General features: G+C 34.4%; 4 protein-coding genes across 4 annotated transcripts in view; all 4 read left to right on the plus strand.

Annotated features, from left to right (window-relative positions):
* LOC143919146 (uncharacterized) overlaps positions 1-14,795 on the plus strand; it is a 1,208,594-nt gene that overhangs the window by 1,031,073 nt on the left and 162,726 nt on the right. The gene's annotated exons all lie outside the window — the stretch shown is intronic.
* LOC143919124 (uncharacterized) lies at positions 523-4,076 on the plus strand. The gene is made up of 2 exons (XM_077441313.1): positions 523-719; positions 802-4,076. Exons 1-2 carry the CDS (start codon positions 606-608, stop codon positions 1,747-1,749), a joined length of 1,062 nt encoding a protein of 353 aa, XP_077297439.1. The 5' UTR covers positions 523-605; the 3' UTR covers positions 1,750-4,076.
* Positions 6,081-8,576, plus strand: LOC143919100 (uncharacterized). Its single transcript, XM_077441287.1, has 2 exons — positions 6,081-6,526; positions 6,600-8,576. Exons 1-2 carry the CDS (start codon positions 6,404-6,406, stop codon positions 7,887-7,889), a joined length of 1,413 nt encoding a protein of 470 aa, XP_077297413.1. The 5' UTR covers positions 6,081-6,403; the 3' UTR covers positions 7,890-8,576.
* On the plus strand, positions 9,690-11,642 carry LOC143919115 (uncharacterized). Its single transcript, XM_077441304.1, has 2 exons — positions 9,690-10,106; positions 10,186-11,642. Exons 1-2 carry the CDS (start codon positions 9,984-9,986, stop codon positions 11,287-11,289), a joined length of 1,227 nt encoding a protein of 408 aa, XP_077297430.1. The 5' UTR covers positions 9,690-9,983; the 3' UTR covers positions 11,290-11,642.

Consider the following 14,795-nt stretch of genomic DNA (forward strand, 5'->3'; position numbering starts at 1 on the left):
ACAGAATCGCAAATCCAAGTTTCAGAAAAAGCAACCAAGTAATGATCTTGAGCAAGAACAGCAGATAAACAAATGTCGGTCTTTGAATTAAGTCCCCTTACATTTTGGTAGTAAACATTTAAGGACTCACAAAGGCGCGCCCGTTTCTTTCGGGTCTTATTAAATTGCGTTCCTTTCGGGTCTTATCAGATGTTCCGTTATAGAGATTTTAGTGACTTTGTGACCAGTAATCACCGAACCGATTAGCACATCGCATCGACAATGACGGAAAAAAACTCGTATTTCCGTATCAACGTGCGAAGCTCATATGTCTAGTGGATAATAATAAAAACTTCGTAAATAAATAATATTTGCGACTAATTTAGCGACCAATTTTTTTGTGTGACCAGTTTTCATGCAACCGAGCGAGGGCTTACCCTATTACCGGTTCACATGCTATAAGTAATCAACAAACCACTGACATCAATAGTGATCATTTTGTCAATAAAATACTGGCTGAAAAGCGATTTTATTCTCACCAATGCTTAATAATTGGCGTTAGTGGAATTCATCGCAAAGAGTCACTGTCAACACACCTTAAGAAATAATAATTTAATGCGGGGACGATGGAGTGCAGGCTTTGTCTTAGATCAGCTCCAGCCGAGTCTTCCGTCTCCATCTTCAGCTATCCTCATCCAGAGTTTTTAGTGCAACGCATTCAGACCTGCTGTCAAATTCAGGTCGGTTGCTGGTTACAGGTTACAATTATGGTCGACCCAATTGGTTAACAATTGGTTAATTCCCACCTTTTCTCATCTGCAGGTTAAGAGAGACGATGGGCTGCCAGACGTAGTGTGTCTTTCGTGTAAGACCAATTTGGAATCGTTAATTAGCTTTCGAAAGGCTTGTTTTCGAAGCAACGAAACGTCTCAACTGAGGTTAGGTGATCCTTTGAATATCAATACTGAAGAAATTTTGCCGGAAGATGTAATATGCGACGCCAATCCTTCACTGCCTACATTTCACCAACAGAATTGTGAAATTAGTTCAAAGACATTGCCCAGTGAATCTAAACTAATTTTACATACTAGAGAAAAGCCGTTAAAATGTGACGTTTGTTTAAAGTCATATTCTCAAAGATCTAGCCTCATATCACATGAAAAATTGCATTCTGGGATATATCCATACAAATGTGATTTTTGTTTAAAACCATTTGCTCGAAAATATTATCTTGTGCTACATTTAAGGTCTCACACGGGGGAAAAGCCTTACGAGTGTAAAATTTGTTTAAAATCATTCGTTCATAAATCTAGCCTCGTGACACACAAGAAATCGCATACTGGGATTAAACCACACAAGTGTGACGTTTGTTTTAAATCATTTATCCGTAAATATCAACTTGTGTTACATTTGAGATGTCACACGGGGGAAAAGCCTTACAAGTGTGAAATTTGTTTTAGATCGTTTACCCAAAAATCTAGCCTCGATTCACATAAAAAATTGCACACTGGCATAAAACCACACAAATGTGATATTTGTTTAAAATCTTATTCTCTAAAATCTAGCCTCGAGAAACATAAAAAATCGCATACTGGTATAAAACCACACAAGTGTGAAGTGTGTCTAAAATCGTTTACTCAAAAATCTAGCCTTCAGTTACATAACAAATTGCACGCCGAGATAAAACTCCACGAATGTGACATTTGTTTAAAAACATTCACCCAAGAATATTATCTCGTGCGGCATAAAAAAATCCATAAAATGGAATAATATCAACATACACATGTACATATATGTATATATATATATATATACAGACAGGGAAAAAGCTTTATAAGAGTGGATTTGATCAAAATCATTTACTGGAACATCTAGCCTTGGGTCACATAATAAATCGCATGCTGGGATAAAACTACACAAATATGACTCGTTGAAAGTCATTTTCTCAAAAAAAATAAACTTCTGCAGTTTATTTAAATGTTCTTAAGAGAAATGATAATTGAAAATTAAATACACATATATATTGTTTGGCTTTCGTTATTTATTTATTTTAAATGTAATAATCTTTATTTATAGGATGAAATTCAGATAATTTTGGTAAACATACTGATGTAGTACATAAAATGTTAAATTTTAAACTGGTTCTTTATATTAGAGTCCTTATTGTGATTTATCAATAAAAGTGAATATTTAAAAAAAATATATTATTTTCTTCATTTTCCAATTGACAAGTTAACATATTGTCGATGCAGTGACAGGTTGGAGTCAAAATTCTTGTTTTGAGAAAATCATTTTTTTCGAATATCAGGAAATTTGAAGATTTATATTGTGATCTAAATCGTTATTCATTGAACTACCCACTACATGAAATGTGTTCATCATTTTGTGTATTCGATTAATGTATTGACAAATATTTTTTGTAATAACATTTATTAAAGCTGAAAAATCAAGATTATCGCTCGCGTGAATCTCCTGTCAAATGAACTGACTGGAATCTTCATTTTTTCCTTGAATGCTTGTATTGACGTTATTTAAGTAATTAAAAATATCTGCTAAATATGCCATTTTAACACGCATTAATCATCGTTCTGAAGACATTTTACAAAATCAGCCATACCTTCATATCGGAAAAAGATTCACAATTCACCTATATACATATGTATATCATTTTTGGCAAAAGAGTTACTTCTCAAATATGAATCGCTAACAGAATACTCGATTATTTGATGTTTTTCATATTCGATATTCGAATAATTCATTTGAAATCTCTAGTTGATGTATATATGCAGTGGCGGACTGGCCATGCAAGCGAACATGCCCGATGGCATGTGGGCCCCACTATCTGTTAGAAAATATGGGCCTATTATGGGATATTGTAACTTTAGGACCTAAAGTTTGGGTATTTCAACAAAACAAATTTCTTACGATATACACAAATAACTAATACCTGCTTTAACAGCCCAAGGATCGGTTCAAAAAAGCCCAAACTTTTTTTATTAGGCTTGAAATGTAAGTTTCAACATTTGCGTGGGCCCTTTTGCCGGGCCTATTCCAACCTCAAGATTATGTATATACCAATACCTATGTAACAACTAACTACTGAAATAAAAATGGGAATAAAAATTTCGTGAATAATATAAACTGAATTGCTTAAAATAATTTTGATAGGACGATTCATCATCAACCAGCGATTTAAATTTACTTCATACTTTCAAAATAACATTTGATTATACTTCGATGATATAGTAAGATTTAAATACACAATTTTAAACAGTTTCCGAATATAAAATCTATTCCTAATCTAGACACATCCATGTAAATAGAAATATAGGATAGGGGCCCCCTCCCCGAAATCCCGATTTTCGATTAACATTAATTGAAAATATTATGCATTTTTTTCAGGGACGTAATTTGGGGGGGCACTCGCCTAAATTAAGGAATAGTGTGAATTTAGAAAATATTATGAATTTAATGATTAATGAGATACTATGGATCTATGAATGCTACGTGTATTTCTTATGTATGTTACTTTTGGGTAACTAATAAAATAATCGCTGCTATGTGCTTTGAAAAAAAACAAAACAAAACTTTATCTAATGTTATTACGTACATATGTACATAGATAAAGTGACAAGACAGTCAGTATAAATTAAGTTAATTGATAGTTTTTCGGAGAATCAGTTTGATGGTCGATTAATGTTGACTATGTAAAGATTTGTGGAAATTTTTTTTTTTTTTTCTCTTTTTTCATAATATTTTTTTATAATTACTTTTTCAAAAATAAGCTTATTTTTTTCATATTTTATAACTCAATAAGGTAAAGAATATTTTCCATTTTTATTCCGATATAAAAAAGATTTTTTGAAAAAAAATTCAATTTGACCAATCTTTGCCTGCCCTGCCCCCCAAAGAAAAAACTGAAATGACGTCCCTGATTGTTTTCTACCGAAAGTAAAATCCGCTTTTATGCCGCATTCTTTTATGATGCATTATATTTACCTAGGACAAGGGTTAAAACGAAATATACAATATAATTTATGGATCTATTTTGCTTTTGCCATTTTTCTTGTACCTAAATTTGTTTATTCCCAATTTTGAAAAAAAAAAAAATTTCCCTTGATTTTTAGCGTGATGGAAAGAAGAAAATTTTGTTATATAGGGGGGGGGGACAAATTATTTTAACCCTGGGTGGGGCCCCCTTTGACTCCTGGCATGCACTGATTTCAGTCCCAGTCCGCCACTGTACATATGTATATTATATTCCATGGGTAGCCAAACTTTTGAAATTACTGGCAGCGATCTACTGACACTAAAAACAATGGTGTAGTGCTAAATTTTGAGGTGCCCGTACACTAGATTTTGAACAATATTTTTTGTACATTTTGTACAATACCTGCACTTTCATTATCGCCCGTTTAACTCAAAGGATGAGAACGAATTAAAGAAAATACAGTACCTGGCCATATTACTTGAGCCACTTGCCATATGCGGAAACTTTCGCATTTTTTTCTATTTGAGAGCGCCCTTATCTACTGAATACTTTTTTTATACGCACCCATTACTCGTTAATTTATTGCGTAACTACTCGTGACCATACAAAAAAATCAAACCCTTTTTTTTTGCATTATGCAAGTGTATCCTCAAAGCAATCTTCGAGTGATGAATGTATCCTTCAGTTCATGACACGAAGCCGTTTGTTTGTTCGTTTCAGCCTCCGAGAACGTACCTACCCTCATGTATCATTAGCACAATTAAAAATCCACCCTAGACAATGGTTTGAGCCAACATAAGCGAAAAAAAGCTCCAGGGCCCATTTATTTTGTTAATGGGTCCATAGATGGGGACCAATGTTTAAATGTGCTAAAACACATCTGGTGCCTCACATAAAGCCTGGTGGTATCCTTTATCCGGACAGCATTTTTATGCACGACGGCGCTCCTTGTCGTCGAGCTTGGGTGAAAAATATGGCAAAAGTGGTAAAACTTTTCGAAAGAATTAAAGTTTTATACAATTTTGATTTTTTTAATTTTTATTGCCGGGTCGCGTACCGGTGCCGATCGCGTGCCGGTGGCGCCGTACTGGCGCGTAGCGGCTATTTTACAACCTTGACTAAAAAGAGTCATTTAAATAGTAAATTATATTAAATTGAAAATAAACGTAGTTAATACCCAGCGCCATAGCTGCGCATTGGTAACAGGGCGAATAAGCATTAGTAATGCATTGGCGTAAGTATAAAAAATGGTGTCCAGTCTAAACGTGCGGTCAATAAGCGCGCCGACACTATCACTCCGCGACAAAATCGCGAATGCCAAAACCACGACAAACATAACCGAACGCCGACAAAATCGCGATAACCCGCCCGCAGGCTAAAAGTGTTGTCGCTGCGCGGTTATGTCTGTCGCGGCGCGGCTATGTCGGCGTGATTATGTCGGGACGCTTATTGACCGAGCGATTTTGACTGTACACCATGCAAAATATATTTTCTATTTTTATTTTGATATGAAAAATATTTTTTTGAAAAAAATTCAATTTGACTTTCAATTTTTGCCTGCCCCCCCTTAGAAAAAGCTGAAATGACGTCCCTACTTTCGGAATATAGCACAACTTGTGCTATTACAAACCAAAAACAGTGACCTCATACATTTCACACCAATCATCATCGCTCCTGTACAAACATGCATAACTCAAGGGCAACGTCCCCTTTGACCATTCCAGACGAAAGAGTTCATCGCTCGATCGTAAGACGAACGAAACCATAAAAGACGTTTACACGTGGCAGACGACCGAATTCTCAAATGAACGATGTCCTGGCGCTGACCCCATAGCTATAAAACAAACGATGCCATATGAACAATAGCTGCAGGGGCTGTATGCATGTGTATGACCAGTGGCTGTGTATGTGTCGTCGTCTCGATCAGCAAACTCTGGAGCACGTGCTGGAACAGGGCGGGGTGGGGAATTAGAAACGTCAGTTTTGAGTTATGTCTTCGTTTATTGATGACTTGATGGCTGAGCCGGGGAGTTGCTCGGCGCCTCTGCCCCTTTATGGCTGTGGCTGTGGCTGTGGCTGGTCAGGAAGGGTTGACCAGCCACACCAAGACCTTCTCGGTCGGCGTCTGAGAGCTCGCCGTGTTCGAGGCTTGGGTCGAACACGTGGTCGAGCTGGCCATAGTCCTCGGCACGACTATGGAAGATCTGGTTTTAAATTAAATTGGACCCTTTTCTCCACAAATTGCACATAGTCAGTAATGACTATTTGCATATTATGTCTCTTCTCTCGTCAGCCCTGGTTGCCACAGTCGTCAGCTTTTGAGGAATTTGAGTTGTCAGTGAGCAGTTGCCAAGTTACCTGAAAGTTGGTATAACTAGTAACAAATTTATACAATAGACGTCACTAAAACAATAACAAGGCACAGAGTTGGATATGGAGATGATGGAGTGTAGGCTTTGTCTTGGATCAGATCCGGCCGAGTCTTCCTTCTCCATCTTCGGCGATACTCATCCAGAGCATCTGGAGCAACGCATTCGGACCTGCTGTCAAATTCAGGTCGGTTGCTAATTACAGGTTACAATTATTGTGGACTCTTCTCACCGTTCAATACTACTTCTTTCATCTGCAGGTTGAAAGAGGCGACGGGTTACCTGAAACGGTGTGTCTTTCATGTAAGACCAATCTGGAATCGTTAATCATCTTTCGAAAGGCTTGTCTTCGAAGCAACGAAACGTCTCAACTGAGGTTAGGCAATTCTTTGAAGATCAAGACTGAAGAAGTGTTGTTGAAAGATGCGGCTTCATTATCGACAATTCACCGAAACAATAGAGAAATTTGTTCAAAGCCATTTCCCAGCGAATCTAATGTTGTTTTAAACCAAAGATCACATTCTGTAGAAAAGCTGTTCAAATGTGACGTTTGTTTAAAATCGATTTCTTGCAAATCTGAACTTTTGTTACATATAAAATCTCACACTGGGGAAAAACCTTACAAGTGTGAAATTTGTTTAAAATCATTTACTCAAAAATCTAGCCTCGGAACACATGAAAAATTGCATACTGGGATTAAGCCACACAAGTGTGACGTTTGTTTAAAATCGTTTACTCGCAAATCTGATCTTTTGTCACATTTAAGATCTCACACTGGGGAACAGCCTTTCAAGTGTAAAATTTGTTTAAAATCATTTATTTGTAAATCTAGCCTCGTGACACATGAAAAATTGCATACTGGGATTAAGCCACACAACTGTGAAATTTGTTTCAAAGCATTTTCTAAGAAATCTACCCTCATGCTACATGAAAAATTGCATACTGGGATAAAACCACACAAATGTGACTTTTGCTTTAAATCATTTCTTCGAAAAATTCAACTTGTGTTACATTTAAGAACCCACACTGGGGAAAAGCCTTACAAGTGTGAAATTTGTTCGAAATCATATTCTCAAAAATCTTCCCTCGGGTCACATATAAAAACCCATACTGGGATAAAACCGCACAAGTGTGACTTGTGTTTGAAATCATTTATTCATAAAAATGAAGTTGTTTTACATTTAAGATCTCACACGGGGGAAAAGCCTTACAAGTGTGAAATTTGTTTAAAATTATTTTCTCGTCAATATAGCCTACTGTCACATATAAAAACCCATGCTGGGGTAAAAGCATTCAAATGTGACACTTGCTTAAAATCATTCACGCTAAAATCTACCCTCCAGACACATATAAAAACCCATACTGGGATAAAACCATACAAATGTGACACTTGCTTAAAATCATTTATTCATAAAAATGATCTTGTGTTACATTTAAGATCTCACACAGGGGAAAAGCCTTACAAGTGTGAAATTTGTTTAAAATCATTTATTCGAAAATTTAGCCTACAGGCACATAAAAAATTGCACACTGGGACAAAACCGCACTAATGTAACATTTGTTTAAAATCATTTTCCCATAACTCCTTGAGGCACATAAAATATTACAAACTGGGACAAAATACATACATATGACATTTGTTTGAAATCATTTGTTCTTTATATATGGACTTGTGTTACATTTGAGATCTCACACGGGGGGTAAGCCAAATATGTCAGTGTGAAAATTTTTCAAAATCATTTACTGAAAATTCTAGCCTCAGGTCACATAATAAAACGCATACCGGGATAAAACTAGACAAATGCGACATTTGTTTAAAGTCATTCATCTACAAATATTACTTTGTGAGACATAAAAAAACCATATAATGGAATAATAACAACATATGTATACACATGTACCAACAAAATTGGTTATTATATAAATATACTGTTAATATTCTTACATTTTTTATGTTTCTGATAAACTGATATTTCTTGCCCCCCCCTCACATGAAATTTCTTCTCATTGCAGTTTATTTAAATAATCTCAAGAGAAATCATAATTGAAAATTAAATAAACAAATTTATTGTTTGGCTTTCGTAATTTATTTATTTTAAATGTAATAATTTTTATTTATTGGATTAAATTGAGATAATTTTGGTCAACATACTGATGTAGTACATAAAATGTTAAATTTTAAACTGGTCCTTTATATTCGAGTTCATATTGTGATTTATCAATAAAAGTAAATATTTAAAAAAAAATGTCTTTTCTTCATTTCCCAATTGGCAAGTTTAACATATTGTCTGTAAAGTGGCAGGTTGGAGTCGATATTCTTGTTTTGAGAAAAACAGTTTTTTCGAATATCAAGAAATTTTAAGCTTTATTTTGTGATCTAAATCATTATTCATTTAACCAACCACTACATGAAATGTGTTGATCATATGTGTATTCGATTGATGTATTAACAAATATTTTTTGTAATAATATTGACTAAAGCTGAAAAATCAAGATTTTCAGCTGCACCTGCTGGATAGGTATGAACAGACTCTTATTCTTATTCTTCTGCACTCGCCGGATCCCCAGTTCCGAAAGCTTTTCAGTTCGAGAGCGCCCAATATTTATACCCATTGGGCGCAACACGCCCAATTTAAATATTTCACAGCCTGCAACTAGTAGGTCTTTCAGTTACTCGCTTTTTTTTATTTTTCACCGCCCCACAGTGCGGCCAGCACCAAAAAACATCGGTCAGCTCGTGGGTCGTAAGGCCACGAAAGCCGACCATCAGACAATTGGTCTGAACAATACTAACGCTAACTATCATACTAACGAAAACTCGAGTGCCAAATATTCCGCATTCGCGATTTTCATAGCAAAAATTGTCCTCGTGACTATCGCAGTGCGACTAATAATCCAATTACCGATTATTTAGACATTTTTCAGTGCAGCCATTACAAATTATCACGAGTCGACACTGATGGTGTCCAGTTAAATGCGCGCGGTCAAAAAGCGCCCCGACATTATCATGGTTATGTTGGGGCGCTTATTGACCGAGCAATTTTGACTAGACACCATCCAAAATATATTTTCCTTTTTTATTTTGATATAAAAAATATTCAATTTGAGCTTAAATTTTTGCCTGCCCCCTCCCCCTTCAAGAAAAAGCTGAAATGACATCTCTGTTTTTGTTAAAATAAAAGGTGGACCAAAAGATCTTAGCAAAAACTAAATAAATGTAAAATTTTACTATTATCATTTTTGAGTTTCTTTTTTTTTTTGTTAAAAACGGAAGTTTTTTTAGAAAAAGCGCCAAAAATTTAACCGTACATACAAGATAAATATGACGCGCCGGCCCTGCATATAAATACACTTCTATACTTCTTCGAATACACTTCTATATTTCTTCGAACTTGCAGAATATTCTTCGATCTGGTTTTAAACATAATTGAACACTATTCTCAACAAATTGCACATAGTCAGTTGTGACTATTTGTATATTCTGTGACTCCTTTCATCAGCCCCGGTTGCCACTGTCGTCAGCTTTTGAGGAATTAAAGTTGTCAGTGAGCAGTTGCCAAGTTACCTGACAGTTGGTATAACTAGTAACAAATTTATACAATAGACGTCACTAAATAAGACAATAAACAGCCACAGAGTTGGATATGGAGACGATGGAGTGTAGGCTTTGTCTTGGATCAGCTCCGGTCGAGTCTTCCGTCTCCATATTCGGCGATCCTCATCCAGAGCGTCTGGAGCAACGCATTCGGACCTGCTGTCAAATTCAGGTCGGTTGCTGGTTACAATTATTGCGTACCCAATTGGCTAACTCTTCTATCCGATTAATCCTGATTTTTGCATCTGCAGGTTGAAAGAGGCGATGGGTTACCTGAAACGGTGTGTCTTTCATGTAAGACCAATCTGGAATTGTTAATCAGCTTTCGAAAGGCTTGTATTCGAAGCAACGAAACGTCTCAACTGAGGTTAGGCAATTCTTTGAAGATCAAGACTGAAGAAGTTTTGTTGGAAGATGTATTATTGGACGATGCGCCTTCATTATCGACAATTCACCGAAATAATAGTGAATTTAACCTTGTTTCAAACCAAAGATCACATTCTGTAGAAAAGCTGTTCAAATGTGACGCTTGTTTTAAAACATTCATTCGAAAAGATCATCTTGTGTTGCATTTAATATCTCACACTGGGGAAAAACCTTACAAGTGTGAAATTTGTTTAAAATCATTTACTCTAAAGTCTAGCCTCGGGACACATGCAAAATTGCATACTGGGATTAAGCCACACAAGTGTGAAATTTGTTTTAAAACATTTTCCAAGAAGTCTACCCTCATGCTACATGAAAAATTGCATACTGGTATAAAACCACACAAATGTGACTTTTGCTTTAAATCATTTCTTCGAAAAATTCAACTTGTGTTACATTTAAGAACCCACACGGGGGAAAAGCCTTACAAGTGTGAAATTTGTTTGAAATCATATTCTCAAAAATCTTCCCTCGTTTCACATATAAAAACCCATATTGGGATAAAACCGTACGAGTGTGACTTGTGTTCGAAATCATTTATTCATAAAAACGAAGTTGTGTTACATTTGAGATCTCACACGGGGGAAAAGCCTTACAAGTGTGAAATTTGTTTAAAATCATTTTCTCGTCATTCTAACCTCACGTCACATATAAAAACCCACACTGGGATAAAACCATACAAATGCGACACTTGCTTAAAATCATTTATCCAAAAAAATGATCTTGTGTTACATTTAAGATCTCACACAGGGGAAAAGCCTCATAAGTGTGATATTTGTTTTAAATCATTTTCTCGTCAATATAACCTCCATGCACATAATAAAACGCATACTGGAATAAAAGTACACAAATGTAACATATGTTTAAAATCATTCATCTACAAATATTACCTCGTGAGACATAAAAAAACCCATAAAATGGAATCATAACAACACATGTAAATATGTATCTGAACCCAAAAAAAAAATGATTATTATATAAATACTGTAAATCTTTTTAAATTTTGGCCGCATGCGTGCAGTGATGCTCACATGACATTTTTTCTCATTGCAGTTTATTTAAATAATCTTAAGAGAAATGATAATTGACAATTAAATACCCAAATCTATTGTTTGTCTTTCGTTATTTATTTATTTTAAATGTAATAGTTTTTATTTATTGGATGAAATTGAGATAATTTTGGTAAACATTCTAATGTACTTAGTATATAAAATGTTAAATTTTAAACTGATTCTTTATATTCTAGTCCTTATTGTGATTTATCAATAAAAGTGAATATTTAAAAAAATATGTATTTTTTTCTTCATTTCCCAATTGGTAAGTTTAACATATTGTCGGTTGGAGTCAAAATTCTTGTTTTGAGAAAATCAAATTTTTCGAATATCAGGAGACTTGAAGGTTTATTTTGTGATCTAAATCATTATTCATTAAACTAACCACTTGATTGAAATGTGTTGATCATTTGTGTATTCGATTAATGTATTATATTAACAAATATTTTTTGTCATAATATTTATTAAAGCTGAAAAATCAAGATTTTCAGCTATTATATATTTTTTGATAAATGGGTTACTTCTCAAATGTGAAAATCGCTAACCGGATAACCGCTCTTGCGTCTATATATAATATATAATATTCCAATAATTCATTTGACGAATATTTGAAATCCCTAGCTGATGTGCATATCTACTTTTAAAAACACTAAAAACAGTCATTTAAGCAGTAGATGATATTAAATTGAAAATAAACATGGTTATTTCCGATAATTCTAATCTAATATACAATTTTTTTCATAACAAATTATATCAAAAAAATAAAAATGCTTTCTTTGTTGCGACAGTTGAACATCTAATCTGCAAATTTTATTTTGATCGTTCAATGTTATTATTTTAATAAATATTTATTTTTATTTAATGCAATGAAAAACATAAGGGAGTGCCAAATAAGATATGCATTTGCCAAGGGTGCCAAAAACATTGCAATAGCTCCGCCAATACCAATTCGATATTAAATTATTTAAATAGCAATTAAATATGTATATAAAAAATACACACAAACATAAAAATTGTATGTAAATAAAACAATATGTTCTTTTATTTCAGTTTCATTAACGCAAGCAATATTTTATTGTTTATACAATTTTAGCTAATTAGCTAGTTTTTGCACTTTTTTTGGAAAAAATGTGCCGGAACTCAATTCTTGTCAAGCTCTTTTTATTAGAAATGATTATATTCAAATTATATTATATAGAATATTCGTTTGAAACATAAAAAAATGCTGAGACAAAAAGGTGCCGGAACGCCTTGGAAAAGTCGATAGTGAAAAAGTCGAATATGTTCGTTTACCATGCATACATATGAAAAACGGTTAGTATATATATATATCAGTGGCGTGCGATAAAACTCTCTCTCCCCCCCGTCGTACATCTTCACTTATTTGCAGCAGGATAGCAGAGCAAGATACAACAGGAACAAGAGGAACAGGCTTTTCCTCCCGTATCCTGCGCGTGCACATTAAACAAGGCTGTGTTACAAAAAGAGAGATAATTTCGTCACGAGAAAACTGGTTGACCGATTTTAGGGTGTGACCAGTTTTAGTGTGACGGGTGATCACGTGTGACCGATCTAGAGCGACCGGTTGTCCTGTGACCGATTCACATTTTATTTATTTATTTTATTTATTTATTTATTTTAAAAAATCAATACCACAGAGACTTGACAGGTTGCCCCAAAGCGTCAATGTGATTTTAATACAAATAATAAAAATCATAAAAATTACAAAAAAAACATCATAAAAAAAATAATAAAAATCATAAATAAAAAAAAACATAAGAAAATAATAAAAATCATAAATAAAAAAAAACATCATAAAAAAATAATAAAAATCAAGTAAAAAATATGTACACAAAATAAAAACAAAGAAATAAGATTGAAAAATTTATATCGTGCTATTTAGGATGTGTTCCACCAACTCAACATAACTGGCATCGAATAGGTCCAAGTAATGTGCCAGTAAGTTAAGGAGTCGAACAGCTCTCGAGAGGGGGGAGTTCATGAGCACGTTTGATTTAGCCCTAATTGGTAAAAATATATCATGTTTTCTTAAAACTCTACGATTTTCCGGGGCCCAGAATTTTAGTTTCTCCAGGATAGTGGGATTGTGAATCTCTCCTCTAAGTAATTTTACGAAATGTTTCCCAAGAAATAAATCTCTTCTCTTTGCCAGGGAGTTGAAACCCAAAGATCCCAAGACAAAGGCACTAGGGAACAGATATGGATAAAATCCAAATGTCTTCAGATATAAAAATCTAAGGAATTTCCTTTGGACTCGTTCCAACATTAGAGAGTAACGAAGTTGATAGGGAGACCATATAATGGAGCCAAACTCGAGCACACTGCGAACTAATGTACAATATAAGAGACGAATGGCAGTGAGCCCTAGTTCGGACGAATTACGGATTACGAATCCAAGGATTTTTGTTGCCCTATCACAGATATTCTCAATGTGAATGTTGAAACTCCAACTATTTTCGAAGACTATTCCCAGATCAGATATAAATAATTCTCTCTGAAGAAGAGAATCATGAAATTTATACGGATATTTAATAGGAGAACGAGAACGAGAGTAAGAAATGACCCGACACTTTAGGATATTGAAGGGAAGTTTATTAACATTAGCCCATTCATAAATAGAATTCAAATCCTCTTGCAAATAAAGAGCGTCAGGTAAATCAATTATTCTCTTATAGATTTTTAAGTCATCCGAATATAATAAAAATTTAGAATGGTGAATAGAAGATTGAATATCGTTGATAAATATTAGGAATAATAAAGGGCCAAGATTTGATCCTTGGGGAATCCCAGAAGTGGCAACATACTCATAAGAAAAGCAACTCCCAAACTTAACGAATTGACGTCGATCCTGTAAATAAGAAATAAAAAGACCAACAAGATTATAAGTAAATCCAATAAAACTTAATTTACTAACCAAAATTTTATGATCAACTTTATCAAACGCCTTCTCAAAATCAGTATATATTACATCCATTTGATTATTACAATCCAAAGTGCTGGTTATGTCATTAGAGAAACATAACAAGTTGGTAATGGCTGATCTGGCCGGACGAAAGCCATGCTGCTGATCAATGAGCATACTTTGAAAGTGATTAAAAATGTATCTGTGTAATATTACCTCAAACATTTTGGCTGGCGCTGACAAGATAGTTATTGGTCTGTAGTTCCTTACACAAGATTTATCGTCCTTCTTATGAATAGGAGTTACTTTAGAGCATTTCCATAAATTGGGGAATGAAGAGTTCCTTAGAATTAAATTAAAAATGAATTTTAAAGGTTCTAAGAGACTAACCTCACATCCTTTTAGGATGTAATTAGGGATGGAGTCAGGACCGGAAGAATAAATATTTTTTAACTTTAGA

Source organism: Arctopsyche grandis, chromosome 11, assembly GCF_051622035.1.
Source record: "Arctopsyche grandis isolate Sample6627 chromosome 11, ASM5162203v2, whole genome shotgun sequence".
NCBI classification, from domain to species: Eukaryota; Metazoa; Arthropoda; class Insecta; order Trichoptera; family Hydropsychidae; genus Arctopsyche; species Arctopsyche grandis.